General features: G+C 41.3%; 2 protein-coding genes across 8 annotated transcripts in view; one reads left to right on the top strand and one right to left on the bottom strand.

Moving 5' to 3' along the window:
- Positions 1–23,068, bottom strand: part of KCNAB2 (potassium voltage-gated channel subfamily A regulatory beta subunit 2) — a 123,147-nt gene extending 100,079 nt beyond the window's left edge. For 4 of the 6 annotated variants that reach the window (XM_075190026.1, XM_075190032.1, XM_075190031.1 and 1 more), the window contains exon 1: positions 22,937–23,068. The gene's annotated coding sequence lies outside the window, so the exon portion shown is untranslated. Of the gene's footprint in view, positions 1–22,009; positions 22,099–22,374; positions 22,626–22,936 lie in introns of those variants that run through there. The other 2 variants (XM_075190030.1, XM_075190027.1) reach the window with 2 other exon arrangements.
- Positions 23,069–23,715: 647 nt separating this feature from the next.
- NPHP4 (nephrocystin 4) overlaps positions 23,716–26,167 on the top strand; it is a 185,254-nt gene continuing 182,802 nt past the window's right edge. For both annotated transcript variants that reach the window (XM_075190021.1, XM_075190020.1), the window contains exon 1: positions 23,716–24,025. In XM_075190021.1, coding sequence (XP_075046122.1) covers positions 23,992–24,025 — 34 coding nt within the window. In that variant the 5' untranslated portion in view covers positions 23,716–23,991. The remainder of the gene's footprint in view (positions 24,026–26,167) is intronic.

Here is a 26,167-nt window from a genome sequence, read left to right as displayed (position 1 = left end):
GTCCTGTGACATCCCTGACAGATAGAAGCGCCACAAAGAGAACGTCAATCAGATTCCTTTGCACCCAAATCGACAATATGTTGCCATAAATCAACAATTTACTGGGGAATGAGTAATGGCAGGACGAGGGTTTAAAATTATGCAACCACTGACGGGAAAGCAATTTCGGTTTATGTCCAGCCTATTGCACGCTGACTGTGTTTGCGTAGAACAGAATTATTTATGAAGCAGAGATTTGGCAGATCTACAGATACTCTTCATACATATGTGAAGCATTAAACAGCCAGGTCGTTACTAAATAGCCTTACATAGAGGCATGTTTGGGCACATACCAAATTTTGTTTCATGTGGGATACTTTAACAGAAAACTAAACTAAAACTGTAGATTGGGTTTAGTTTATTAAATAAAATTGTAATTGCTAGGTTTTTGCAATGTGCCAAATGGGAATGAATGGGCAGTTCACAGGGAGGGGCATCGACACCCACCGGGTCTGGTTGTCAGGCAGGTGATTAGGGAACATAACGAGGACCTAGATGCATTTGGAAAGCATTACACACCTGGAGAGTATTACTTTTTTTATTTTAACTAATTGAGCTCCATGAGGCACTATTTATTAAACTTTAAATAAAATTCTCTCTAAGTCTAGCTTATTTCTCCAGTACAGACAGATCAGGCCTGGGCAGTATATCTAGTTCTTCCCTGATTAAAACACATCTGATTTCATCAAAATACTTAATTGGAATTGCTGGGATAAAAAAAATTTAATAGGAAAAAATGAAATAAGGGAAAAGGATTAAAAACGTACCTATAATTTCTGTTTAACAATACTACTGAATAGTCAAAATGTTATGTTTACATCGGGGACTGGCAAACTTTTTTCTCATTAACTTATTTTATAATTTTTTATTGTTGTCTGCAAATTAAATGGTAACCGCTCCTGTCTGCGCAGGTCTGCAGTACTCCTGCCCTAATATAAATACATCCGCAAGGTTATTAAAGTGTGTGGCCGCCATTGTATCAGTACCAATGCCTCGCCAGTACAAAATATTGAAGCTACATTACCAGGACCTGATTAAGGGTTCAGGCTGCCAACGCCAATGTGCTCGCAAAGCCCCTTTCGCCTTCCACACCAGGCTACTACGTGGTACGTAAAAACGAAATTGTGCTTAATTTAGAATCTGGCTTTTCTGGCTTCCTTTGCCACCCACCCCCGAATTTATGTTCCCGAATTTTCAAAACTCAGCTCCTCTTGGCTTTTTAAATGGGTCACAGCAATCGTTGTCATTTAATTTGCAGTCATTAAAATCAGAACTGATGATCATTGTCTTCAGTCATTAACATGGGAGTACATCCAGACTAAAAACCTTTTTCAGTTTATACCTCTCCCAATTTAGCGCGCACCCCCCCCCCCCCCCCCCCCACCCCCAAATAAGTCTTGTGCCTGAGGCTATAGCGTAGTTAGCCTATTGGGTAATCAGGGCCTGTACATTATCACCTATGCGCTAACCCAGGACTGGCCAACTTGTGGCTCTCCAGGTGTTGTGAAACTACAAGTCCCAGCACCTACCCGTTGTCAATCTACTGGCAAAGCATGCTGGGGCTTCTAGTGTCAGAAAACATGGAGAGCCACAGGTTGGCCAGTACTGCTCTATTCTGCTACTTCCCCTGCACAGAGCCCTTGTGGCTGCTCCATACAGCGGTTTATCCCGGTGCTCCGTGGATCCGCTCATAACTCCCGCTGGCAGCCCTCCTTTGCAGCCAGTCTGAAGATTTTGCTTCTGAGGTCGAAGGGCAGCTTTAAAGTATTTTTAGTCCTCTGCAAAACCGTGGCACCTACCATTATAATTATATTGTTGGTGTGATGGCTAGATCTGTACCGATAAACTATTCTTCTAATACAGACAGGCTGCATCTTAAATGCAATGTAATAGCATCCACAGTTATAAAAATAAGGAACATTATTGCAGTGATTTTGACAAACACAAATATGATCAAGAGTTTCCCCTACACTTATGATACAGAGCTCTGCTAAGTGATTTATTGAGATGGGGAAAGAAGATTTTTTAAATGTATTTTAATAATCTTTCTGTATAATGCTCCACAGTATGGTGAAACCCCTTTATCCAGACCTGGGTAAGATCTCAAGCACTGATAATAAGATTCCATACCAGTCTTGTGTCAGTGTTTATTTAACTAAACCAAGATTTTTCTGCACGTCTGTTAATCGTTCAGCGCCTCTCTTCCACCAATAGAAATACTGGGATGTGCAGCACCAATCAGCTATACTAGTATCGCCTCTCCCCCTAAAGCTCTTCTAGTTTATACCTTAATAAAAAGAAAAGCTGACTGAACCCTTTTATGAAATGGACAGCAATGCAGGAAAACAAATTTCTGCAACGTTCAAGAAAAACTCATCTTCCAACATCTTGAGCATTATTCTGCTTTTAGTTAGCTGGAATAGATTTACAAAATATGCTTTGTTTAATTTGTAAGTGGTCCATTTTGTGGGGTGAATCAATATTAATGAGAAAGCAGCTTATGAAATCACCAGGCAGCAGATACATCACTGGCACTTTGGGAATTAATGGGCTGAATTCTCCGTTCTGTAGGTGACAAGTGCACGTTAACAAGCATGGCACTGCCAGTACGGGTGTAAGCTCTAGTGGGGCGGAGATTGGGAGACAGTAAAGAAAATGCTCTCATGTATGTAACAGATTATAGCTGTGAATTTGAGTCTGTAAGTAAGAACATTGTGAAGAATTTACCCATCCTCTTTATTGATCCCCTTTATCACATTTTCTAGGGATCATCATCAGCTATTTATATAGCGCCACTAATTCTGCAGCGCTGTACAGAGAACTCACTCACATCAGTCCCTGCCTCATTGGGGCTTACAGTCTAAATTCCCTAACATACACCGATAGCGACTATGGTCCATTTAATAGCAGCCAATTAACTTACCAGTATGTTTTTGGAGTATGGGAGAAAACCGGAGCACCCGGAGGAAACCCACACAAACACGGGGAGAACATACACAGATAAGGCCATGGTTGAGAATCGAACTAATGCCCCCAGTGCTGTGAGGCAAAAGTGCTAACCACTGAGCCACCGTGCTAACCACTGTGCCACCCAAGAAGAAAAGCTCACATGGACATATTGTCTCCCAGCCTATTCCGTGGACAAAGAATATTTACTACAAGTGTGAATACAAACGTTGTAGGTATTGTAGATTTCAGCATGTGCCTGTATCCTTTTCATCAGCAGTTACAGGTAAACAGCGTTTCAATAAGCAACGTATTTTGAAAACTGAATTTGTAATCTAATTATCTGTATCATTCAGTACAAAGAGGAGACTTGCAGGTGACTTAGGGACAGGGTAATTAAACATCGTGGGCCAGATTTAGTCGGACGCGAAATGAATACAACCATGGAGGATCTCTGCCCATATTTATAGCCAATCATATCTTAGAGAGCGTTCCCCTCTGCAGAAGTGCGGAGATACTCTAGTTACATTCACGCATACAGATACAGATGCGCCACCTATATGTGTCAGAACAGAATGCACAAATAAAAATTCTTACTATTGAAAATTTTTCCATGCCTTTTATAATCGTCCCAAACAAATGACCACTTTTGTAAAAGTTTAAATTTTTTTTTTAGAAAAAAAATAAAAAAAAATACTGCATTGTGCTAAAAAGAAATCCTATTTGCAAAGTCCATGGCTCCACAATGAGCATGCCCAATCCTAGCACAACACAGTATTATTGCAGTTAGTGAATAATAAACAACTGCGGACATTCGCTTTGCTAGCAAGCTTGTAGCGTGCAACAAAATAAAACCTGCTGAGGTAATGCTGTCTTTGTCATCATCACCCGGGATTTGAACAAATCTGCCCTTATTGTACCTGGGCTATGCCCCTTCTCTCCAGTCATAGGAGGCCTCATGCACTCGAATGTAAATCCTGTATACTCATTAACCTACCAGTATGTTTTTGGAGTGTGGCAGGAAACCAGAGCACCCGGAGGAAACCCAAGCAAACACGGGGAGAACATACAAACTCATGGTATATTTAGTATTTATAGGTGTGATTACGGGAGAGAGGGAATGGTGCCTGACTAAGCTACTTAATGGCACACAAGTTTATCAAATTAGGAAAATCTATGGTTTAAATGTAAATCTTTATTTTTGGTTGATTTGATTTCTTCTTTCCAGCTCCCCTTCTTGCTGCTATTGGAGATTACACTTATTTGAGTCTCTATGTAATTGATATAGTAACGTATAATTTGACTATAAATCATTATATCCTACTGGACATGAGGAGCCATATAAAACATTGATGCAGAATGAATACCAATATCCTGCACGTTGCTTTGTATGGATATCATTTACTCATTGATGTTTTGCTATTATCATGCGTTTGGTGTAAAGATAGGACACGCTCTGCCCTGTTTTGTTTTGTAGGCAACTGTAATTACTCATTTGGATTTTGCTGTGTTAAACTTAAACCATTGAGGAAATGTTTTGTGAATTATTTGCCATCTAAACTAGATTATTTTGTTTCCAGAAACAGTGAACACACTTCGTTAATGTAATTGCACAGGGTCACTTCGCAAAGTGCCATTAAGGTTTAAAATACATTGATATTTGGTAGTCATGAGACTCTCTAGCAGTGTATCGTATGAGAACTGCCATATGAAATATATAAACTACATTATATTATCCTGTGGGCTGTCTGTAGCAGTGGGTTACACCTGGTTTGTCCGCGTGTGTGATTGAGAATGTTATCTATAATCTCAGTTTTATTGTAGGACAAATATACAAAGAGACAGGCAGACAACACGCCTAGATCATTCATTCCTGTGGTCACTGACCATATGACCAGATCTATGTCATCTTCTCCGGCTCTTTAGATCTCACTGGTTCCTAGATCTGACTAACTGGCTTCCGGAATCTTTCATATTTGACCACCGCTGACGGATGTATACACAAATACATAATCATCATCATCATCATCACCACCGTTTATTTATATAGCGCCACTAATTCCGCAGCGCTGTACAGAGAACTCACTCACCTCAATCCCTGCCCCATAGGAGTTTACAGTCGAAATTCCCTAACACACACAGACTAGGGTCAATTTGTTAGCAGCCAATTAACCTACCAGTATGTTTTTGGAGTGTGGGAGGAAACCGGAGCACCCGGAGGAAACCCACGCAAACACGGGGAGAACATACAAACTCCACACAGATAAGGCCATGGTCGGGAATGGAACTGAAGACCCCAGTGCTGTAAGGCAGAAGTGCTAACCACTGAGCCACTGTGCTGCCTTTGCATTATTATTAATTGCATTACTTTATTATTAATCCTGCAACATAGTATTACATTTCTTGGGTCTTTCTGTGCTTTTCAACCACATATTTTAATTCTAGCCATCTATAGTGGAGATAAAAGGGGTAGATTCTAGACCTTCTAAAAATTAAATGTGCAGGTGTTCCCAACAGCAACCAATAAAATTCAAGCTATAATTTATCTAGTGCATTCTAGAAAATGATAGCAAGAATAGTTAAGTCTACCCCAAACAGATTATATGTTGATTCTTTATAAATAAGCAATATTAATATTACACATTACTTCTAAATCATTTGTATGACAGATAAAACACTGAGACAACACAAGTAAAGTAGGCCCTGCTCAATCTAAAATCAACACGTTAAGACGCTGGTTAAGCTGGTCGACACAGTATTCATTTATTAATCAATAGAAACCTGCTTATTTCCTAACATATATGCTTAATTGGCAAAGTATTTCCATGGAAACAGATTTTCAATTTGCTACCAAATATTTGGGTTTCTACCAACAATAAACCCTCTGCATCAGCGTTAGCAGATGGTCTCTCAAAAACAACATGTAGGCCGCTTCCATCGTGCTAATCCTCTTTCCAGAATACACAGATACTGTGCACTTGCTGAACGCTCGTTACCAATCCAGTGATAGCTTTGTAAATATACACACACACACACGTCATAACACACTCTAATAACCCAATATATACTCATTTGCAGATAATATGCCAAATGTTGATTTAATAACATGATGCAAATTGTATACATGTGCTATAACCAGATACACTGGCTTTGGCAATCTCTTGCTCTCCAGCCCGTTTGGAACTACAAGTCACCACCCACCACCATTTGTTTATTTAAAATATTTTCACACTGTTCTTAAATGTTTCTGGCAACTTTCCTACATAAACCAACTTGTATCTCAGCTTTGGTGGACTGTTAAAGGGGTTCTACCCTGAAAACTACAAAATAACTATGTTCTGCTGGAGGGCTGGTTAAAGTACAAATTGACATCACACTCCCTGTTCGTGGCTGGAATATTAAATTTTAAGCCGCGTATAGGGTGGAGGGATTTGGTGATTATACCGGCAACTAGTTTGCAGAAGGTAGGGGGTGGAGAGCAGTGTAATTGCACCAGAACTATGCAGTTCATTTTTTTTTGCTTTAAGCGGAGAATGGCAATTTCTTCCTTTCCACAAAGCTACTGGTAGGAGCCACGTTCTTTAAACTTCTAAAACGGTGTTATGAATGAGACTTCTGCCCCCCCCCCCCCACAGAATGGTCCTGGTATTAGGAAGGGATTAGAAAAAGTAATACAAATCTCAACTGTTTAAAAAGAAATAATGTCTGGAAGAAATGGCTTCTATGATGTGTAGTCTTCACTATTGCAGTGCTTCAACAAAATGGCGCCACTGGAGCTGATAAAAAGGGGGTACGTGTCATTTTGGGAGACACTGCTGGTCGGTGAAGAGGGACCAGAAGAGCAAAGAGAGGGAAGATTGAATGCCAGAACAACAATGGATGCATTTAGAGAAGAGGACTGGGAGTGGAGAAAGATATACAGCCTGGAAATGGGTACTGAGCCAGCTCTGAATGTGGGAAATGTTTTACAAGTTGAGCCACTGAACCTCCAGGGAAGCCCAGCAAAGACTTGCTGCGGTGGGCATTCAAAGCTAGTCCCTGGCCTGGGTGAATTGTGTGTAAAGAGAGAGGACATCCAGCAAGAGGAGGTCTAGTCCCTGTTGAATCTCATCAAGAGTCCCAGCTCTACATTGACAGATACGGGTGCTCCCATTTGACATAACTACACAAAACCTGCTATCTTCATTACAGTAGTGTTTCCCTGCCGCAGGCTTCATTGACATTAACCTGCCTTTGCCACGTTCATGTAACCCGGGTTACTGGCCAAGTGCGTCGACAATACCGAACGTTTAACACGGCTATTATATTGTCTGTATTATTTACCTACTGTGAGAGAGAGTGTGCTGGTGTGAACTATAAGTATACCCTTACAATATCATGTGGACAGAGGAGGCTTATATCTCAACAATTACTGACTATGCTGTGGTGTCATTCAGTCCTATCAGCTACCTACGTGAAACGTTATATTGAATCTTAAGACAGTAGGTCAGTATGGAACTTGAGACTAGTTTATTATGCTGGCAATGTTTATTCTCAGATCCATTCTAATTTGTTTGATTCCACTCTATTCAGGTTAATTCTACTCCATTCGATTTAATTATTGGTCATCTAGTAAATACAGCGGAGTACTCTTAAAGTCCTATTGTTTGTGGGATTAATGCCGCTTTAGCAATGAGCTCTGATTACCGACAGGCAACCAGGTTTGGTTTGCGTGACCAGCTGTGACTGTCAGAAAATATGATTGGTGCATTGTTCCTCATAGATAGCAATGTGAAAGACAGTTGTCCAACTTGGAGAGTCATTGTTTGACTGACGTTACGGACGCCAATTTAATCTACTTGAAGCTATACTGCAAATCATTATATTGCGCCTTCTAAATTATTCTACACCTCCCCTTGGATTACATTTTATTCTTACCTATCCTCCTTTCCCCTTTAATAAATGCACCATGGTAGTTTCTACTTATATGCTGTGATGTGTTATTCCTGAAAAGTCTGTTGATACAAGGAAGGAGGGTACAGCAACCTGCTCACATCCCCACAGACTGCAGAGAACTTGGGTAGAGGTACTGAGCCTCCAAGAGCCAGTCAGTAGAGGACGCACAGCCCATCTGTAAAGGGGTGTTACAGATATATAGGACTTTATTAATGCAACATTAACAAATGCTAATATTGAAAAGGTGCTAGAACATAAAAATGAAAAAAAGTTTATCGAAAGGAAGTTCTGTAGACGGCCTTGTACACTCAGATGCTAAAAAGAGGCATTCAATACAGGCTCTGTAAGCTTGGAAAATGCGCTCACACGGATAGAATAAAAAATAATATAAGTGAATGCAGGGGCAAACGCAGGATTTGTACAGGGGGGTTTCCACACCACGCCACCAGTGGGCGTGACCAGCATGCATGGGGGCGTGGCTATATTAGACAGTGCTTGGCTGCTCTCCAACTCTTCCTATCCCTATAATATACATGGGCAATGCTGCGTGCACTACTGTTAGGTGCACGCAGCTCTCTCTTTTCAAGCAGAGCCATGTGAAGCCGGGGCAGGGTCCAGCCACCTCAATTATACAGTGCCCCAGGCTTGGAGGGGAGTTTCCGGGCACTCAGAAAACCCCACCCCCCTGGTTTGCCTATGGAATGGATGTGACAAGTGTTTGTTTTGCTTCAATTGCCTGCAGTGTGGCGCTCTATGGGAGCGCACAACATGTACATAGCACATTATGCTACAGAGGGGCTTTGAGAGCACGCTTTCAATGCTCTGTTAAAAGCAAAGGACAAAAGTAGAAGGTCCGTAGCAAAGGTTCTCCTGGCTATTACTTGCCATTTTACACCTATATTAGCTGCGCGGGCACTGAACTTTCAAATATCCCTGCACGCCCAAAACTTAGACCTGTACTGTGCTCGGGCAGGATGTCAGAGAGACTGTTATTCTCTCAAGAGAACAGCTCAGCATTATCAGTCATTATTATGCTACTAGATAGTTAAGCAAGAGATACTGACTTCCCACAGGCCAGTCTACGAATGCTGCACAGCATCTAATTTGCATGTTAAAGCCACAGGCAAAGAGACCAGAGGAAGGCATGCTAAGTATACTTTAAGTCATATTGAGCAATATCTAAACTTAATTTCAGTAATGCCATTAGCATGCTCATGTCATAATTGTAACGGAGATGATCCCAGTGGCAATGTCATACGGACTACAGTCTTCCTTACAGTTCATGCAGGTTTAAGGGCCTCCTTGGGGCTTTAATCCTGGAGACTGACTGCATGCTTCCGCTGGATAATCAGGCTAAAAAGCAGGTTATGAGGTCAACCTTTTTCTTTCTGCTGATAATTATGCTATTCCTTTTCTAGAAGCATTTCCAATGCGTTATAAAAACATTGCAAAATATTTAAAGGTTGCACAACAAATGTTTAAAAGTAAAAAAATGAAAACAAAGAAAGTCAAAGTGAAAGAAAATATAGTTATCACATGCTGCCATTAACGTAGGCAATATTCTAAAAGAGAACCTGTCACTTTTTGTTAAAATATTTATTTACTTTTTAATACTGCTTTTGCACAGTGTAAAAATGTAAATAAAAAAAGTAAAGTAGTTCTCTATGCATCTGCCTAAGAGGAAGCATACAATACAACCCACGCTAAACAACAAAACATGACCTATATGATTTCATTTTTGAGATTGCAATGATGCAAGGTATATGCCTATACAGTGGAGGCATTTTGTGGCCTGTACCAAAATTCAGGAGTAGAAGTGCAAACAGATTAAACAAACCAGTTCTAGAAAGAATACAGGTGGGTGATATGAGCATCTAAAGTCAGGGGACTGCAGTCTAAAGACCGATGATGACAGACATATACGCTGCAGTCTCATTAATGTTGGTTCAGCCTTAATTAACCTGGCAGCACTCTCTCAAAATGATTTTATTCACTTGAACACATTTTATTCATTTACCTTGGCGTTGCCAATTTCTAATTTGTTTTTGGGGAGTCAGACCCCTCCCCTCATAGGCTGCTTCATACTTTAAGAATGGAGACCGAGGAGGATTTTAACGGTGACACCTAAAGGTATACTTGTTGCTAAACAGGCTAGGACAGAATATTTTTATACATATTTTCTCAATTATATTTCGGTCAAAGAATAATTATAATTTACAGCTAATTCACTCCGCCCACTGCTTCACCTCCCCTCACTCCGCCCCCCCCCCACTGCTTCATCTCTTCGCTCTGCCCCCCTGCTTCATCTCCCCTCGCTCCGCCCCACCTGCTTCATCTCCCCTCGCTCCGCCCCCCCCTGCTTCATCTCCCCTCGCTCCGCCCCCCCCTGCTTCATCTCCCCTCGCTCCGCCCCCCCCCTGCTTCATCTCCCCTCGCTCCGCCCCCCCCTGCTTCATCTCCCCTCGCTCCGCCCCCCCCCTGCTTCATCTCCCCTCGCTCCGCCCCCCCCCTGCTTCATCTCCCCTCGCTCCGCCCCCCCCCTGCTTCATCTCCCCTCGCTCCGCCCCCCCCCTGCTTCATCTCCCCTCGCTCCGCCCCCCCTGCTTCATCTCCCCTCGCTCCGCCCCCCCCTGCTTCATCTCCCCTCGCTCCGCCCCCCCCCTGCTTCATCTCCCCTCGCTCCGCCCCCCCCCCTGCTTCATCTCCCCTCGCTCCGCCCCCCCCCCTGCTTCATCTCCCCTCGCTCCGCCCCCCCCCCTGCTTCATCTCCCCTCGCTCCGCCCCCCCCCCTGCTTCATCTCCCCTCGCTCCGCCCCCCCCCCTGCTTCATCTCCCCTCGCTCCGCCCCCCCCCCTGCTTCATCTCCCCTCGCTCCGCCCCCCCCCCTGCTTCATCTCCCCTCGCTCCGCCCCCCCCCCTGCTTCATCTCCCCTCGCTCCGCCCCCCCCCCTGCTTCATCTCCCCTCGCTCCGCCCCACCTGCTTCATCTCCCCTCACTCCGCCCCCCCCTGCTTCATCTCCTCTCGCTCCGCCCCCCCATTCTCAATTTGTCACAAAACATCGCATAATATTCAAAAGGTGCATGGTAAAAAAAATGTAAATAAAAGTTCATTAGCTACCGGTGACAGGGAGAAGTCACCGATTCCTAACGACCGCTACTGCGCAATTTTACCAAAAAGATAAACATAATGGCTTAAATGCCTTCCCTCACTGTGCAAATAAATAAAACACTTCTCTTTTATTATTAGAAGATGTCTTAGAAAGTGATGGTAGTAGCCTGCTTTTCATCATTAGCAGGTTTTAACCACATGTGTGTTATAGAGCATGCCTTGCATTTAAATACTGAAAAGCCTGCCATTCATCAGTATAGACAAAAACACAAACCCAAATAGATCCGAGACCCAGAGCCCGAGTGTGATAATTATGCCAGTCACTGATTGCTGAAAGCAGCATCTCCCTGATCTAATCTGCATATATTGGACAGGTGGTAACCTTCCATAACTCCGCCAGACAGACTCCGCCAACCAAAACAAGATCTGAGCTATAGTTGGAAAACAAAAACAAGAGAAAATGAAATCAAACAATAGCATCAACAATCAACCAAAAATAAAGTGAAGATGTCCTCCTTGCATAAATCACATACAAAAATCTTTAAAGTACCCCTTTCGGCATGTGAGGGTGGGGGAGGCAGTGCTTCTGGATTGGTGGTTTTTTTTGTAATATCAGTGTTTGGTGCACAATTAAAAACCTTAAATTAACCCCCCCCCCCCAAAAAAAAAGAAAACCCCAACAAATCTGCTAATGCAGTGTTTCCCAAACCCAGTCCTCAGGGCTCCCCAACAGTGCATGTTTTCTGGATCACATGTGACATAATTAAGACCACCTGTGGATCTGTTACAATGTGTCAGTCAGTAATGACTACACCTGTGCTCCAGCAAGGAGATATGGAAAACCTGCACTGTTAGGGAGCCCTGAGGACTGGGTTTGGGAAACCCTGTGCTAATGGAAGCCTTCCTCTACCCTGAGTTCGTTTGCAAACCCAATATGCAAAATGATTGACTGACTTGGATCCTAATTAAGGATCCTAATTAAGGCTATTAGCAAGTTGAGCATGTCAGGACACAGTTAAAGTCCACACATACTCTACTCAGGTGAGTAATTAGACTTTTCTTTAGGGGGGGGGGGGGGAGGGTAGGGTTAGGGTATATTTTTAATTTTACACACACAGAACAGAATCTGGAATTACCTTTTCATTCCTGTCTCCAAAACTAGTAAGACAACAACATGCTGTATAAGTTACTGGCTGCCTCATGGAATTATTTCATACTCCTACCCTCCATAAAACAAAGAGGATAGTAGCACTCTAACCTCAAACATGGGGGCATATTCCATTAGCAGCGGAGTGCCTCCGGATCGGTCACAAAGGCCCTCTGCGGAAATTTAACATTGCAGACTTCTCTTCACCCTCCATAAGGCTACGAGGAGAAATCCGCAATGTTAAGGTATCGTAGTACCAGAAAACATGCGCAGCCAGACGTTTGGAGGAACATCGCAGCCAATTGAATATACCCCATGGTCTTCGCAGAGCATAATCTACACAGTTTTATGTTAAGTACCGGCTATGAGCTATGTTAGGGGTTGGTGTCTGCCAATCCTCAGCTTGCTGTCATTTTTATTTTATTTTTCCCGGACTTGCCTGAAGATGTTTATTAAACATGAATAAAAATGTACAAGAGAGAGAATGGCTCTGTAGGAGAGCTAAGTTTTGCACTGATACTTTGAAACACTTTTATAAAAGGTAAAAAAAAAATCATGCTTTGGGATAATATGTTATTATATATAGACTTCTGGGGTACCTCTTGGTAAGTTAGCTCTCAATTTAAAAATACATATATGGCCCAAATATATGGGACTCTCACTGTTTAGCGTTAGGACCACCCTATTAGCAAAAGCGCCATGGAGAGGCGGATAGCTTAACATACATTTGCAAATGTGTGCAACTGAGACTTTTGCATTTTTATGTACAAGTAGAAATGGCAACTTCCTTGTTGACTATAGCAGTGTGCTGGGGGATTTTGTCTGTGTTTGCTCCTTTTAGGATAAGCCCACCCTTTCAAGCACCTGCTATGAGCCTATAAATCGATTGAGCAGCTGAAACTGTTGTATAATTATATGTTCACCTGGTGAACAGATTGGAACATCCCCCCCAGGATAAAGCTGTGTGACTATAGCCCAATCATTATATATATATATATATATATATATATATATATATATATATATATATATACATATACATATATACATACATACATACATACATATACACACACACATACACACACGACCAACAAATACTAAAAATACAAGGGCATTTATTTCACAGTGTCACCCCTCTGCCTGTAAAGCTTAGAGTATGACATGTTAAAACACATGTAGACTGATCTGAAATTTCATTCCATGCTTATTTTAGTGATGTATTACCTCACAAATCTTAAAGACTTGTATAAAGTGTCCATATGTGGCACAAGTTACGTACACGTGACTCTTTTTTATGAGAGAGAGAAAAGAGAAGTCACTTAACAAAAATAAATAAAAATATATACATACAGGTTTTAAAACTGAAAGCAGTGTACTCCTTTGCAAACATGCCTGGGTGATCAGGGCCAGATTCGTAAAGCAAAAAAAAAAATATATATATATATATATATATATATATATATATCTGGACAAAACCATGTTGCTTTGGAGGGGGAGCTAAATTTAAAATGTGGGGACAGATTTATAATTGAGGTAGGACATGTCCTAGATCAACTTCAAATATCAATGTAAAAATACAGCTATCAAGTATTTCTGTGCTACATGAAAAAACAGCCAGTATTTAACTTATGTGCAAAATTTTACAGTACACTTTGTATATGGAGCTGGGAGAGGAGTTCCAAAGCCTCTCTACTTAGTATATCATGTGCCACGCGCCTGTGGGTGGCATGACACAGTAAAAACGGCAGAATTATTAATCATTAGGAAAATAATAATTACTATGTTTCTTCTTGTAGCCTGCCACAGTGATTTATGTTAAAAATATAAAAAGTGCACCTCATGCTTTGATATTACATATCCGTTCAAAACATATGGATCACTCAGCTTGCTGAACTTCAGTTTATGTTTTCCAATTATTTTAGTTTATACTGTACATCTACTTGCCACTGTAAAACCTTTTATGATAGTGTTTTTTATACATGAGGGAACTTCTAAATTCTAAAATCACCGTTGTTACACTTTTAAGTGTTTATTTGAAGCACACTCTTCAGGTATACAATCAAGGTCCTCTTGGCTTCTCTCACGCTCCTCCGTTTCAACTTCTTAGTGAATGTTTGAGTCACCTCACTGCCGATGCAGATTTCCAGTGCTGTAGACTCTTAAAATCAAAATAATAATATTTATCTTAATATATATACTAGAGTCTGAAGCTTATACTCACTTTTGACTGGAAATCTGCAGGACTGTTTGCATGTTTATTTAACTACAGTAGCAAGATCAAACATGTATCCGTCTATATGAATAAAGTGGCCCTAACATGCAAAATAATAATGCTCTTTTACAATATGTACAAAGAGAAGCAGGATACAAGCATTAAAGGGCTTATACTGTAAGATGAAGGGCTCTCTTGCACAAACACACCTTTGCCGCACATGGTAGAACGCTATTCCAGTCCTTTCTAATCTCACGGACGCCTTCTGTATACAGGACTTTCAGCTTTCAGAAACAAAAGTTGTGTTCAAAAATGGTTTCATATAGAGAAATGCGTTTGGTACCACAACCTGTCTAAATCAGAAGTCTCATATCACTACTGTGCTGCAAGGGGACCCTGCTCCTTCCACTAACCCTCAATCTGTGACTCCCAGGTTCCCTCTAAACCACTCCTCACATTATGACACCGTTCCTGTCACATGCAGACCTGTCCTCATTAACATAAATCACACAAGATTGGTGCCTGAAATACTTTGTGCTTCTGGGTACATGCCAAAGATCTGATTGTTTCCTTCAACTTTCTATGCCTGCCCACTTCAACAGCATACTTGTCTACTCTCCCAGCATCGTCCAGGACACTACCGCATTTCAGTGAATCATTCCGGATTCCTGGGAGAGTAGACTGCCCTCACGGATCCCGGCTCTCTTCTGCGCATCAGTGTTCAGCAAGGGACGGGTGCTGTGAGGACGCAAATCGCTTTGCCACGCAATTTGCACTTCCCCACAGAAGGAGGTCCAGAGAGTAGGCAAATATGTTCACAATGGAATTAGACCCAGATATGCAGGAAATGAAGATTGAAAACATTAATATGCTCACACAGGCAAACCGAGAGGGGGAGGGGTTTCCTAGTGCCTGGAAACCCCCTCCAAGCCTGAGGCACTGTATAATTGAGGTAGCTGGACCCTGCCCCCGCTTCACACTTGAAAAGAGAGCTACGTGCACTTAACAGTAGTGCACGCAGCATTGCCCATGTATATTATGGGGATAGGAAGAGTTGGAGAGCAGCCAAGCACTGTCTAAAATTATAGCGACGCCCCCATGCATGCTGGTCACGCCCACTGGCACCGTGGAAACCCCCCTCTACAAATCCTGCGTCGATGCAGGATTTGTAGATGCAAACACAATTTAATGCAAATAACAGAGGCTATTTTTATCAGTGTTTAAAACTTTTATTATTGTATCTAATCCTAGTGTACTTTACCCTAAACTACATTTTTTTTTGGGGGGGGTGGAAAGAAAAGGAAAAAAAGCCTCCCTTAGCTCTGTAAACCACTTTACTCCAAGTCATAAGATGAAGTTTTCTCAAAACACTTTCTCCCATACAAATATTTTCTGATGTACCCCCTCCCCTCACTGCCCCAATCCTCCCCATATTTATCACTGGTACATATTTATACTATATAAACCATACATGTATGCATCATCCTAATTCTTACAATATGTTATGATGTACAAATGTAAATATAGTTATAGGTCAACTATTTTATATCATCTAATGGTAACCATTTAAATAAACAACTTTAAGAAACAAAACAAAACCCCCAAGAGAGCTGATCGCTCACTGTCTCAGCACCAGGCTCCATCGGACAGGAGAGCGGAGAGGTATAAAGGAAACAGGTCTCCTTTAAGAAATGACAGATGATTCTGTAATTCAGGCCAAGACTAAACCTATTTTTATACTTTCTTCCTATAACAAAGTAAAGAGAGAGCAGACTAATGCGGACCACACACAGGCTGATCCTGTGCTGCCAGCACTGGGTGATAGGATTAATGCCCAGTTTGGGCACCAATTCCAAAACAGTATTTATGTACATGCCGGACGAACACGGTAAGCCTGGGAAGTGCGGCAGGAGGAGTCCACCTGCGGCGAAAAAAAATGTTTCTGGACAGTTGTGACCCCTTATATTCCAAGGGATCGGAATAGGTCCAGGGGTAAGCAGGAGCGACACATGAGCAATGAAGTCCCAATGGGCAAATTTCGGTGCCGGAGATTCCAGCAACAGCCCTGTCTGGGGGTACACTACCTATGGTCATGAAGGGGTTAGAGGAAACCTATTAATGCAACATTTAAAAATGTGTGGCAAAAAACGTTGCAATTTTGGTAGGATACATTCACGTTTTATTGATATTACAGTTCTATTCACCACATAAAAACCATCATGAAATTCTTTGAAGTAAACGAGATAAGGATTCTTTTCTGTGCAACTTGGAAAGGTAAATTTTCCCCCTAATACAATGCAGTTTTTCGACCCCATACATATACCCGTCGAAATCAAGTGTTCAATACCGTTCTTAAAGCCTGCTAAAATATTTATCAAAATGAATTCCTCTCAGCATTTACCTGAATTGCAAAAGTCCCGTCCCAAGACCCTTCCTCTGCGCTGTAGTGCAAAGAGTGCACCATAAGGCCACCAAACTACAAGCCCCAGCATGCTTTGCCAGTAGAAAGGCAGCTGATCACTGCTAGGGCATGCTGGGACTTGTAGTTTCAGAACACCTGGAGAGCCAGTCCCGCTTTATAGGCTGACCAAACATTTCCCAGAATGCAGTGCATACATTTCCTAGGAACTAGATGCCACCATGAGTGAGGCATGAGGTACTTTGTGATGTCACTAGTTCCTAGTCACATGATAGACTGTGTTCTCATTGGCTCACAGAATATCACATGACAGCATGCATACACATGGACATGTATTGATAACATGTACACTTTGGCGGAGGCAGCCATCTTGTGCTTAGCTTGTACCAGCAATACACATGAAAACTCAGGAGTCATCCCCACTTAAAGCCCAAAATGTTAAAGTTCTTTCTAAAAGTTTTCAAAGTGCTCTCTCCAATGTCAGCTACTTGTATTTTAGCTCAGATTTTCCATTACAGCCCATATGTATTCAGAAAGCTGCATCTAACGGGCAGTCAGAGAGCAGCCTTCCAGAAGTATATTATAGAGACATCCTTATTCCCACGTGAGGAGGCACATGCCAAGTCATTAATAAAGAAATAGCTTATTAAATAGTTATGGTCACGTTAAGTGGTTGCATTTTACTGCTTTCCTGTCTTCCACGTTTGAAAAATGAGAAAATGCGGTTTGAGATTTCTGAAGACGGTTGTATGAAATATGGTAATAAGGAAATATTCTATACTGTGTGGGGTTACCCGGTCCATAAATGACGTATTATACGTCAGCGATGGTTTAACTAAAGCACCTGTACTGCCTTCCATAAAAGTAGGGACTCAGTCCCCACATGTTTAACGTCTACATACAGTATGTTCCCCGCAGAGCCGTAACTTAGAATTCTAGCGCCCGGGGCGAAAAAGACAAATGCCGCCCCCCTAGCCCTCAATTTTAACCAAATTAACCTAAAATATTCCTAAATTGCGCCCCCTTCAGCGTTGCGCCCTGGGCGGTCGCCCCTGTCGCACAGCCCTAGTTACGGCCCTGGTTCCCCGCTTCGTCTACAACTTCTCTCTCCTTTCCTTGCATTACCAGTTTGATGAAAAAAATAAACGCCAGTGAAAAGGATAGGAGTAAATAAAGTTTAAAAAAAAAATATATGATTTTTTTTTTTTTTTTAATAATAATTATTCCTGGCTAGGATGATAAAACATAAGATCAGATACTGAGAACAGCATCCAGGAAACAGAACAAGAGGAGTGGTAATATGCAACTAACCATACATACAGAATATCTCTAGAATATGGAATAGTAGTTGTAGTATCCTATACAGAAACAAGATAAGAATAAAGACACTGGAAGTAATAGACAAAACAAGGTAAGTCGTACTGTGTAACAACATATAAAAGATGAATTAAAATAAATACAAATACTGAGACTAACATTCATCATACAGAACATGGGAACTGGGACTGTAGCATTACACATGCATAATAAGAACACAGGCATCATTGTGGCAGAGTGGTTAGCATTGCTGCCATAGGCTTGATTCCAACCAGTGACATATCTGTGTGGAGTATGTATGCTCTAACCGTGTTGGTGTGGGTTGCTTCCCGGTGCTCCAGTTTCCTTCCACAGTCCAAAAATATACTGGTGGGTTAACTGGCTTCTGCAAAAATGGACCCTAGTCTGTGTGTGTGTTAAGGATTTTAGGGGCATATTCAATTACAATTTGCGGCCGTGATTACGCGGTACCGGGACCCGTGCGGCCGCGAATCGTAATTGAATATCCCCCACAGACTAAGCGCCAATGGGGCAGGGACTGATGCGAGTGATTATATATCCTCTGTACAGTGCTGCATAATATAATTGCCGCTATATAAAACAATTATATAGACAACACACTTCAAATGAAATCCAAATACAGCAAAGTTGTATTGTGTGAATGGACCCTGTTAAAAGGTAACTGTCAAAGAGAAACCATTTGTAATTTTTTTTTTTTTTTTTTTAAACTACTACCATTCCTGGTAATTACTATTTTACATTCCACGAGGTATATGCAAGTATAGATAAAACAGATGTACGACTTGGCTGCGTTCGTTTTGAAAGTAAAGCGGCCTGCGCTCTATTACAGTTGCTACGGTAATTTTAACCTGGATTTCTGCTCGCGGCTCCCTGAGCAGAAATCAGCGGTACTAACGGTAATAATGTGCACTATTACCGTAGTGATGGTAATAGTGCACAGGCAGTGTTACTTTCGGCAATAACGCAGCCAATTGAGTTCCCCCTAGGAATTTTAAGAAATACAATATGAAAATAAATGACACAAAGATTCGGGCTTATTCACATCAATGGTTTTCCTGTTTCAACAAAACAATTTTTTTAAACGTTTTTTTAATGCATTGAGCAAAAATCCACTTAATTATAGAAAATGGATAAGCCTGCATTGCCAGATGAAAACTACATTGTTATTATTATTGTTGTTGATTTGTAAGGTGCTAGTGGTTTGAGGCTTTGGACATTGAGGAGAACAGAGAAAACATAAAACAGGAGAAAATTAGAGAAGACATGAAAATAAAGAGTAGCGAGGTCCCTGGCTCATCAGAGCTTACATTCTAGCGGACCATTTTCTTCAAAGCTCGGTTGTACTTCAACGCAGAGGTCCAAACAAGCTCAATTAAGACGAATTTTAATTTATTTTAAAACATTAAGTAGCGCATGCAAACCTTGTTACTTACGCATGGGTGTGAACAAGCACAAAAATAATCGCCAACGTTTTTTTAAGTTTGTTAGAGATAAAACTCCCTGATGTACTGCCAGTTTTACCTACAGATTTAAATAGTCACATTGGTCATCTAAATAACTTTTATATAGCTTATACATTATTTTCTCCAACATAATCTTCTTGGGTTCCTTCTACGGAGGTTACATTACAGGTGGAGCCGTTTTTGTGCTTAATAAATAGCGTAATCTATAAAAACAGAGAAACCACAATAAAACGGAAATGAGGGATGTGCATCGCTAATTGAAATGTACTTCTAACTAAAAATAAAGCGAGGCAGAGTGACATGATGATATCAAAAATCGGCTGAATGCTACGACTAGGCCTATACAATGTAATCCTTCATTTTGTTTTTACATTTCTAGGGATCTTTGTTGGGACCTTTATAAAACTGCCGATTGCGTAGTGAAAATTCTCTTTCGCAATTTTGTGAAACATTTTTTAAATGTCTAAACAGCTCCAGCGACAAATGTTCATATCTCAATGACATAGATAGCCAAGAACGCAGCGCTACAATTACACTGCGCACAAAGAAATCTTACAGAATTAAACACAAGAAAAAAAAATAATATAAGTCGCTTACGGGCATAACAGGCTACCATAAAAATGAACTTTTATGGCCACAGTCTGATTTACCAGAGTGCAACTTTGTGCCACCTCTCTGTCCCAAACGTATGCAATGTTCCTTGAGCTAGTTGCAAAATAAACCATTTCCAAGCTACTTAATAATTTCAGTTTCAGAAGAGATCCTATAGTGTCTGTTCTGTAGCACTTGTATTGATGAACAGAACATTTGTAAACCCATATTGGATACTTACCTGGGAAGGTATTGCTTTTTTTTTAAAAAAAAAATCTATTAAGTATTGTAAAATAATAAAAAAAATAAAAAATAATCTATTATATCTCTATCTATCTATATCTATCTCTATACACACACAAACTTTTTATATAACTTAACCAGTAGGTGCAATGCCCCATTAACCAACTCCCATCTACTCACTGACTATATATGTTGTATTGCACTGTTTCAACAGCTGAATATATGTATCATATATAAAGTATTATATACCCATTGGAATATGACCACTATCCTCAGCCCTCCGCATAGGAACCTCGCTGTCAGCGACAATCCCTGATTTCTGGGCAAAGATCAGGAACCCTTAGAAACAGCTTTGGATGTTACAGCACCATGTAGAAAACAGAAATCTACTGTTCCCACAGACACACTGGTTATATAGCACGTGTTCCGTTGTGACTGTTCACTCTCCGTTTATAAATATGATGTAACAAAATGTTGATTAACTTCTTAACTTAGAACCATCTTGCAGAGGCAGTTTGGAAGTTATTGGTGGCTTACGGATACTTGCAAATAATGAGATAATAGCTTATTATAATCACCAAATCTATTATTTCTTAAATGCAGGTTTTAAATGATGACTTTTGCTGACTATAGTAAATAAGTGGAACTTGCTTTTTGCTAAAACGATGCTACTTCTCAGCCCAAAAGTAATGGTCAGATCCAATCTCTCTATTGGCCTTTTCAACACAGCTGTGATTCCATACACAGCACATTACAACATCAACTGGCAGTCAAACCCCTTGTAGAGAATATATGCAATAAATATCTGCAACATAAACCGTAACAAGAGTTCCCTGGACAGAGATTATTTTAAACAAGTGATGCATAAAGATTGTTTGCTATTATCAATATTAACAGGAAAAGCATTTATTTGAAAACAATAAGCTAAATATTTCCAAAGTGTTCTTGATCTGAGAGGGAGTCATGAAACAAAAAACAAATATGTAACAGCAAAACACAGACACGGAAACTGTTTCACACAACAGAAGTTCCAAATACATTTGGCTACTGAGATTAGATAAAGATTTGAAAATATTTTGAAATCTTAAGACAACTGTGTGAACTTATGCAACACACACAAACATACCCAAAATTGTCTAAGTATATCTTTAGAACAGGAAGTATGAGATGCATGCAGCAGTCTTTAAAAGCACCAAACTCTCCAAAATGCATTAAATATAGAATTGATAAAAATGTACCCTTATGTTTGATCGTTGTATTGGATAAAACTGTATTCCAATACAAAACTGCCGAGGCCTGCAGCCTTGAAATGCAATGCAAAAAAATCTAAATGATTACGATCCCTCACTAAACTGATAACTCTTTGTATTTCATTTTCAATGACAAATTAAATCAGCCATCAAGCGCGTTTTCCTTGCAATGCAGATACCACTAAGCAGAAGGCAATCTTGAGAAAATTAAATTGCAGATAACTGGGTTTAGACCAGCAGCATCATATTCCAGCAGCATCAGACAAAAACTAAGAATGTAAATCCAATGGTGAAATCAAGAGTGTTAACTCACTTCTGCGGCAATGACATTGACCAGTCTGCAGAGGGACCACACAAACCAATCGCTAAAGATAAGTATGTGGCGTGGTGTAACCAAGTGAAACTGTTCCTTATTTCACAGCAATGCAGGATGGAGAATTGGGTGGGTAGCAACGGTGTAAGAAGGGGAGGGGAGTGGGGACATAAATGATGATACAGCAGATCCCTGGCGTGTTGCAATGATTATGTAGTGCTGTCACAGTGCTGATTGTAAACTGCACAAAATATAAAACGCAATGCCAGCAAAGCAAGCATCATCTAAGAACATGCTGCTGACCACTGCAGTAATTGCAAAAAAATAAATAAATACAAATTAAAATAAATTAATTCAAAACTTACAGATGACAAATCTGCCAGTAATCTCTGCTAAAGGATGTGGTTGAGGGTTCTGTATGCTGCTGGGTCTACAGACTATTTCCCTCCTGCAAAGCTGCAGTACAGGAAGGGGAGGGGGGCTACAAACAGCCTCAACACCAGTGGTCCTTAAGACTACAGTGCATATTCTTTATTTAGGCGACAGATGCATACACTAAGGTGCAGGGTGATTAATCCTGCCAGTAACCATGTACTTTTTCTGCACAGACTTTTCAATTGGAGATATAAAGAGAAAGGACTCTGAATAGAATATGCATTTATATTTTCCCAATATTAATATTTAATGCAATGTTGCATTTATTCTAGCCTCCAAAATCTTTGCAACCTTAATGTTTTAAATGACTAGAACACAATGACATGCACCTGCAATAATAAATGCATTTAGCATCATTATATATTGTGATCTAGTGAAGCTTAGAATAAATCCCTGAGTATGATTATGCCCTAGATTGCAGGGAGAGCTGATCCCTGCGTGGTAGGAACGTGCAGTGACCATAGGGCAGATAGACTGGATGTCTTTGCGCACCTGCAGCTCTTCTCCCGCCACCTCCTCCAGCGTTGCGGCCGTCACTCTCCTCCGCTCCCCCAGCAATCCCTGTAGTGCCACCGCCGCCGTTGCCTCCTGCTCTCCCCGCACTGCTGACCTCGTGGGAGAGCAGCTGCCCGGCCCCGCCCACTCCCTGGCAGAGACCATCACAGTCCATCATGCCAGCTCTGTAAACACAGCTCCCATTGGCTCGGAAGACTGACAATCAACACGGCGGCACCGCTGATTGGCTGACTGAGGAGCGGTCCTGTCAGTTCCCAGGATAACAAATGTCTGCATTGGCGGCCCCCCTTACCATTCTTTTTGACGCATTATTAATAAACATGTCATTATTGTTCGGAGACCCCCTCTCCTCGTCTCCTTGTCGAAAGCTAACCGTCAGAGATGTCCGTAATACTAGGCATATAGTGGGATGAAATGAGTCCTACGTGTCTAGACTCCGCCGACGCACGATATAAAAAAAAAAAAGTCTGCGTTATTGCGTTTACGGGGGACAGGTGAGCAAATGCAGCTGTTTAACTACATTTCCCAGAATCCCCGGCCGTACTAAACAATGGTGGAGGTTCATAGGAAATGTAGTTTAAGAACCGCTGGAAAGCCGCAGGTTGTCGTGGCCCTGTCTACCGAGTGGTACTCGTATAATAACGCATCATATAGTCCTCTGCTTAGTTAAACAGGTCTTTGTATTTGTATCCGGAGGTCTTTCATCCCCTGTACCGGGCGCCATGACGCAGAGGCCGTTAAAATAGGCGTCTCAGGCTGAGATTTCCGTCTCCATGGTAACAGACGCTGGGCCATGGAAGAAACCATATGATTCTTCTGTAGGGGGAGGTTAATCTTAGGATTGGCATGAAATGCATTTTAAACTATTCTAGCGCTTGTTATAGACGCAGAGAGAGTGATAATAAATACTGAGGTCGGCAGCCAAGACATTCATCTATAATGAGAGGTATTTACTCGAAGGAACAATCTCATTACCAGCAGGTTTCCCCCCCCCCCATAATGATCCTTTACTTAGACTCAAGCGTTCCCAGATGGAAGATGGCAGCGCAGTGCTGATGGATGGAGGTGAGTAATCTGTTATGTTGTTATGGTGAGGTGGCGGCTGGATGGGGTCTGTATTTGGTTTGGGCAGGCTGTGGCTCTCTGGCACTAAGGTCTCTTAGGCTGGAATGACATGCTGAGACTTGTAGTTCAACAACAGCGGCTCCCCAGGTTACCTGTATATGTAGTCTATACACTAGGGCAGGGTTATCCATATCTCTTTGCTGGAGCACAGGTGTACTCATTACTGACTGACACATTGTAACAGATCCACAGGTGGTCCTGATTATGTCACGTGATCCAGAAAACCTGCACTGTTAGGGAGCCCTGAGGACTGGGTTTGGGAAACGCACTAGGGTGTATGTACGTATTTCTCTGTGAGTGGTGTCTGATTTAATGCAAGTTAATTACGGGAGGATTGAACTTGTAGGTGGTTTCCTCCCACACTCCAAAAAACATACTGGTAGGTTAATTGGCTGCTAACAAATTGACCCTAGTCTGTGTGTGCCTCTCTCTGTCTGTGTGTTTGTGTGTGTATGTTAGGGAATTTAGACTGTAAGCTCCAATGGGGCAGGGACTGATGTGAGTGAGTTCTCTGTACAGCGCTGCGGAATTAGTGGCACTATATAAATAAATGATGATGATCTTGTCCTGTCAGGGTTTATAAACAAAATATTGCAATCAATTAGCCCTCTATCCAGATTTTTCACAGTTTCTGTTATTATCACCTAATCTAGGATATATTCTATTCTAAAAGCTTCTACACATGACGCAGTGTGTTCAAGTTATTGTCTGAATTTGAGGGCTCGCTGATCCCTGTTGCTAAAGCACCCTCTATACACATTGGGACTCATAGCGAGCGCTGGGCAGACTTAAGACTTAGGGCATTGCTGCTGTTATACTGAGTGCCGGGTGGTGTTTGTTCCCAGGGTAATGCTGCTTGTAGAATGCCTGCATGTACAGATGGCACGTTCACCAAAGGGATTAACAGTCCCTAATCTCTGGTGCATGCAAAAAAGCATTTGAACACTCCTGGGCACAACGCAGAGGCCTAAGAAGCGCTTTTTTTTGTAAGTCCTAAAACAACTGCAAGCTGTTAGATCCCACATGTTGTTGGTCTCCTGGCCAACATGTTTAGAATGTCCTTGGTGAGTTCCTAGAAGTACGGAATTTCAATGCCTCACATCATGAACCTTCTCAACCAGTGCACAATTTTTGATGGAAGCATCACAGCAAATAAAATATTCAATTGTAGTTACTGCAATAGAGCAATAAGTAGGGTAAACAGAAGTCAATTTTGTACCTGGGGTAGCCGATTATAGTGGAAGCTGTGTGGCCTTTAATATATGCCTGTAGGGAGTAATATCGCATTGTTAAATTGTTTCACCGGAGCATCCCCTGTCGCTATGTTTTCCTCTCGCACTATGACCTCATTCATGTACTTTACAAAGGAATCTGCCACTGTTCTCTTTGACAAACAGGCATATAACCGAGGACTGTGTTGAAAAGTACATCTGTAGCAATGAATATAAAATTTTAATAGTAAAAGACATATATATAATATTCTAAATGATTTTTCCAATCATATAGGTTTGGGCAAATGGTGGTTCTCTAGCTGTTGTAGAACTACAAGTACAAGTATGACTGCATACTTTTTTTTTTGTCCCTTCCACTCTCTCTATATTTATTATGTTTAATCGCTGTATATCTTTTCTAGCTGTCATGCCAAATGCCAGTGTCTCCACTATGCACACGAGAGACATGAGACAGAGTTTATTGGTGTGAGAAAATCATTAAGGACCTGATTCATTAAGGAAAGTTAAGCAAAAAATTAAGTACGTTTACTTACTCATGCGTTCTGGACAAAACCATGTTGCAATGCAAAGGGTGCAAATTAGTTTATTATTTTGCACATAAGGAAAACACTGTCTGTTTTTTCATGTAGCACACAAATACTTGATAGCTTATTTGTACAGTGAAATTTAAAGTTGTCCTAGGACATTCCCTACCCCAACTATAAATCTGCCATCACATTTTAAATTTACCTCCCCCTACAATGCAACATGGTTTTGCCTTACTTTTGCTTGACTTTCCTTAATGAATCAGGCCCTTAATCACTGGGCTTAGTAAAGAGAGTATAAAAAGTCAGCTTTTTGTGGTTTGTTA

The sequence above is a fragment of the Mixophyes fleayi genome, chromosome 11, assembly GCF_038048845.1.
Source record: "Mixophyes fleayi isolate aMixFle1 chromosome 11, aMixFle1.hap1, whole genome shotgun sequence".
In the NCBI taxonomy this organism is placed as follows: Eukaryota; Metazoa; Chordata; class Amphibia; order Anura; family Limnodynastidae; genus Mixophyes; species Mixophyes fleayi.
The sequence above is the reverse complement of the archived record's forward strand: the minus strand, read 5'-3'. Positions and strand labels throughout refer to the sequence as shown.